This window comes from Limulus polyphemus, unplaced genomic scaffold (genome assembly GCF_000517525.1).
Source record: "Limulus polyphemus unplaced genomic scaffold, Limulus_polyphemus-2.1.2 Scaffold3284, whole genome shotgun sequence".
Taxonomy (NCBI): domain Eukaryota; kingdom Metazoa; phylum Arthropoda; class Merostomata; order Xiphosura; family Limulidae; genus Limulus; species Limulus polyphemus.
The window spans coordinates 98,642-104,467 of NW_013668894.1; the positions used below are offsets into that span (position 1 = coordinate 98,642).

The window sequence follows — 5,826 nt, forward strand, 5'->3', positions numbered from 1 at the left end:
ATAATGCTTAAATTAAGCGGAAAGGAGGAAAGAAATCGATACATCCTGTTTAAGTTAAACGGAAAGGAGGAAAGAAATCGAAACATCCTGTTTAAATTAAACGGGAAGGAGAAAAGAAATCGACAAATCTCGCTTACACTAAATGGGAAAGAAGGAATTCTGCTTCAAAAGGATCCATTAAACAGCTCTGGAATTGTCATATATTTATTCTCAAAGGTAAAATAACAGACAAAAGATTTTTTTGAAAATAAATTAATGACTGAGGACTTTATAACAACTAATAGGAGATTCCTCTTAAACTAAATGGTAGCTTTTAGTGTCACTGTCCGTTTTGTTTTGGAATTTCGCGTAAAGCTACACGAGGGCTATCTGCGCTAGCCGTCCCTAATTTAGCAGTGTAAGACTAGAGGGAAGGCAGCTAGTCATCACCACCCACCACCAACTCTTGGGCTACTCTTTTACCAACGAATAGTGGGATTGACCGTCACATTATAACGCCCCCACGGCTGAAAGGGCGAGCATGTTTGGTGGGATGTGGATTCGAACCCGCGACCCTCAGATTGTGAGTCGAGCGCCTTATCCACCTGGCCATGCCGGGCTCATGTCGCTGTCATTACCGGATAAAAATATTATTTTGATTTAAGTTTTTGAAACTTAATTTTTTTCCGATTAAGTCATGGCTATATGGAAAGTGAAAAATTACCAAGTAATTGTAACAAACACTTTGGATCTGTATCATTTCTTGGTAGAGATGTAAACGTATAAATTCTAAGCTTATATACACAATTTGGCACTGATAAATATTGATTAGGGTTGTAGCATGCAAACATACATATCTCATTTTTCCACATGTTTCATATCTAAAATGTGTTAAGATATAACTAGGAACATCCTATATTCAGCCCACGTTGTTATTTTGTTTAACAGGGTCTGATTACAGAAGCTGATTTGCTGTTTCATGAAATGTTGTATTGTATCGTATTTTACCTTGTGTGTGAAGAACTGTTTTACGACTGCCATAGCTCGGCATGGCCAGGTGGTTAAGGCGCTCCACTCGCAATCTGAGGGTCGCGGGTTCGAATCCCCGTCCCACCAAACATGCTCCCCTTTCAGCCGTGGGGGCGTTATAATGTGACGGTCAATCCCATTAGTCGTTGGTAAATGAGTAGCCCAAGAGTAGGCGGTGGGTGGTGATGGGTGCGCGAAATTCAAAAACAAACAAACGACTGCCACACGGATCAGAGATATTTCCGGATTCTTGTGATCCAGTGCTCTGATTGGTCAGGTACAGAGACAGTATGAATTGTGAACGTAGTTTTGGCGTTCTTCCGACAGGTTCATCCTTATCTTGGGAGAGTCCAGAGTCGTTTTGGAATTCTGGCCTTTGTTTTACGTTGTTCTACTGATCGAGTGTATTTTTTCATTTGGTTTATTTTCCTATTTAAATATCGTTTCTTTCATTCACCTCCAATTTAATACATTCATCTGTATTTCTAACTTAAGTCGGTACGTACTAACACTGTACGTCTACTGCTAAGCCTAAGCTTTTTATCTTTAGTTCTACCCCCGAGCAAATAAATGTTTCATTTTAACTTCAACACCGTGTCTTGTGTTTTTTATTCACACGCACAATATTTCATCGAATCTCTGATTGTTACGGAGATCAGGTAACTAACTATGTTCCAGGTTAATCATTAAATTACCGTTTGTACATAGTTTGAAGAACCCACATCATCAAACGTTTCGCTCAAAATACAGTATTGTCTTGTATATTCCTTTAACACATTTTTCCTCCGGCCTGAATCAGCTCTAAGCTCTAGTTGTTGTTATATGCAGTGGGATATTTCATTCTTCTTTCTTTCCCTTTCTTGTGATATTTATCATAACATTCATCATTTTCTTTAGACAAACAGATCCTGGGTATTCCAATGGCGAGGGATATTCATGACGTTAGTACTTATTACTAGGACCCAAGTAAATGTAAGGTTTATTAAGCCTTATCGTCTGCTGTACACAAGTAATATCCACTGGATACAGCTCAGGTTTTTATGTAACAAACTAATTGCCGGAACTGGCCCGTAAAGAAAAACTAAACGGCATTATGGTTTAATAGTCAGGAATTCAATTTATTTAAGTAGCCACTCGATATTTCAGTAATGGATGAAGCAGTGTTTACCAGATGCCTCCTTAATGTTATGATTTACCTTGAATAAACTGTTCATCTAGCTTCTATAACTTTTTAATAATAGGCTGTGATTGGTTTTACAAAGCAGTAAGTTATGACTTAATTCATTTTTAATGTTTTATGGCTGAAGTAATTCTGTTAATATTTTAAAATGTATATGAAGACAAGAGCTTTATTTCGTTTGTAGGATATACTTTATTTTGATCTTAACTTGGATAGTTAAATAGAATTACAGTACTTTTTTCAGTATCAGGATTGTTTATGAACCTTTTGTTTAAGAACTTGCACAAGGAACCGAGAGTTCATAATTATATGAAATAGTTATTGCTATAAACATATAAAATGTTCTTTATCGAGAATCCCTCGTTAGGGAACAAAAGCGACAAATGTTGAGTAAAATTGACTTGGTATGGTTGTTGGAAGAGTGATGGATTTAAATAATTTGTATGATACCTAAATTTTTTAATTAAAGAAAATATTCAATAGTTCTATGCATATTCGGAAGCTACATCGAAAGACTCTGTTCTTGATTATCTTTTCATTTATACCATGGGTTTTAACTACAGTTAAACTAACACTAACAGTGAAATAATTCATAAAGACGCCGTGACTATAAAACGTCGAAAATTAAAAAAAAAACTCACCAGGAGAAAAAAGTTTTTAAATTGTAAATGGAAAAACTTTTCTGTTTGTTATATCTTGTCTAAACTGTGTTAGTCCCCCTGCTGAAATCCGGGGTTTGATTCCCCGCAGTGGACACAACAGATAACCCAATGTGGTTTTGTTCTAATATAAATAAACAAATTAAACCGCGTTGTATCCTAATTAACTGGTCTAAATCAAACAATATTTTGATGAAATACATTTTTAAAAAAATCTCTTGTTTCTTGGAGCGAAATTTCGATGGATTGTAAAACTATTATTAATAAACGATTAAATGTCTGTATACCTTAAAACATTGGTCTAAGTCGAAAAAAAAATTGATAGAATTTATATGAAGAATAGACCCTCTAGCTCAAGTATATGAAGGTTGAAAATTTATGTATAACTTTGTTTTATCTTCTTTTATTAGTTGCCAGCAAGTGGAGCATCATTAAATCCAGCCCGTTCTCTCGGTCCTGCGTTTGTGATGAACAAGTGGCAACGACACTGGGTGAGTTCAATTATTGTACTCGAAGAATAATAGATTATGAAGAATTTCGAATGTTTATTTCATACTGTCGTTAGTTTTATGTTAACCCTTTCATTACGTACTGAGAGATCTATTTGGGAAGATCTAATTGTACGGCGACTATAGTGCAACAGTTCAGTTAAGATTAAAACGTTTATTTGATTTGTTACAATAATGTGAATTCTTTAAAATAAGAGATTTATAATATTTTATGAGTGATAGAAAGAGTAAAGACTCAGACGTGAGAAAACGAGGAATTGGGGGTTGTTAAAATTTAGAAAAACATTCCCCAACAACCCCTAGTCTAACGGGTTAGAAATATAATAACATAGTTAAACAAGATTGTGATAGTGGGTTCAAATTATTTTCACATCTTTATCGATCCGTCATTTAAGATTATTGATGATTTATTTGGCCCAAAACGACGCTCAAAAACAACTCCGTCAGCCATTGGCTAAGAAGGAAAAAATTGGATTATGAGTTAGTTCTAAGCTTAAAAACCTAAGACGAAGTTGGGTAACACAAAGGAGGTGGCGCATTCACATAGGCATATTTAATGAAATGTTGAATTATGGTTTGAAGTTTAAGTGGATATTCCAACCTGTAAGATTGATTAAGGGCTCTTATTTAGTAACCTTTGGCAGATTCAAGGAGAAAATGTTGAATTATGGGTTTGAAATCGTAAAGGAGATTCCTATTTAGAACACTGTAAGGGCCCCCATTTACTAAACTTGGGCAGATGTAATGATGCCTCATCTTTAGGTGGTTAATATTTTGGACTAATTCAAGTAAAGTTAGAAAGAAAACCCAAGTTTAGCAAACTACAAATGTTTTAGCCACTGATGCAATTCGCGTCGTACGAATAAGAAAAACAAGCATAGAGAGTCAGCAGTTAAAGAAAATAACATGGTATGTTATACAGAAAAACGGGTTTCACTTTTTCTTGTTTTACTAATACTTTACTAGAATTCAGTCATTTTGTCTGATTATCATTCAAAACTGGAGTTGTGGATTTAAGTGTGGAGTAACTTTATTTATTAAATTATTGTGTGAAATGTGGTCACCAGTGTGTACTCCCTCTGGGTGTGAATATATAGTCAGTAGAATGTACTTTCAGTAAAGGTATGGTCAGTAGAATTTATTATGAGCGAAGATATGGTCAGTAGAATGTATTATGAGCGAGGGTATGGTCAGTAGAATGTATTATGAGCGAGGATATAGTCAGTAGAATCTACTATTGGTGATTATATAGTCAGCGAAGTGTACTCTCGATGAAGATTTGATCATTGGAAGACACTCTCTTTGGAGATATGGTCAGTACAATTTACCTTTATAATTGCTGACCTGTTGGTCAAGTTTTGATATATTTATGCTTTGTTTTAAATGAAAGCTTTATTAGAAATTGATGAGGCCTTTGGTTTGAGTGTTATAAATTGCACTGAAACTTTATACATTCTTATAGTTTATTGCACTTCGCTAATCAAACGAGTTGGTAATGTTGCTTCAAGTGGAAAACAACAGTGACCTTGTTGATTAAAAACGGTGCGTGCGAATGTTATGTGATATTTTTATAAAAGAATCTTTGTCAAAGTCTTTCGCGTTCTTGATGTAGCTGTAACAATGATGATTGTTCTTGGAGTTACACAATACTTGAAGCTGTTATCGTTTAAGTTTCTCTCTCTCTTATGTGAAATATATTTTACTTCTTTTTGAGAGTCACACAATAATAGAAATTAATAAATGTTTTTCGGTCGTCTTTGTTTGATGCTTTCTTAGAAATTAACTGATCGCGATTTCACTCTGAGTGGATAGCTCTGAAATATGCTGAGCATTTTCTGCATCACCACGAGTTACCAACTTAAGTTGCATTTCTGACGAAGTCATTCTGTCCAAAAGGCCCGAATTAACCAATATCCACTCTGTGCACACGGGAAAATATATTTATAAGACATTCCAGAAGTAGGTGTATATGGCAATCACAACTGGCCTAAATTAACAATATACATAACTATAATTCAGTCATTCATGTATTACATTTACCACAATGCTTTCTCAGCCTATCTGTTATGTCGGCGAAACTGGATACGAGGATTCTTTTAATTAATCAAATATAACGTAAAGTTACTGGTACTTGTGTGTTTTCTGCTGAGAAAGAGTCAATTCTTTAATTAATAATGATAATGTAAAAATTTAAAAACGAGTTCTTGTAATATCTTTACAATTTTTTACATTGTTAAAACAGACATGGGTAAATTTCACGCAATATTTGAAACGTCAATAAAAGATTTAGCTTGTTAAACAGATCTTATTTTTCTGACTCATAAAATGTAACCACATAATTCCTTCTAAATAGGGCTCGGCATGACCAGGTGGTTAGGGCACTCGACTCGCAATCTGCGGGTCGCGGGTTCGAATCCCCGTCACACCAAACATGCTCGCCCTTTCAGCCGTGGGGGCGTTATAATGTGAC

The 5,826-nt window shown here is 35.0% G+C and overlaps 1 protein-coding gene across 1 annotated transcript in view; it reads left to right on the forward strand.

The window, feature by feature from the left end:
- The window catches only part of LOC106469066 (neurogenic protein big brain-like), a 56,287-nt gene that overhangs the window by 43,047 nt on the left and 7,414 nt on the right, over nt 1-5,826 (forward strand). Inside the window, exon 3 of the mRNA XM_013929519.2 lies at nt 3,258-3,338. Coding sequence (XP_013784973.1) covers nt 3,258-3,338 — 81 coding nt within the window. The remainder of the gene's footprint in view (nt 1-3,257; nt 3,339-5,826) is intronic.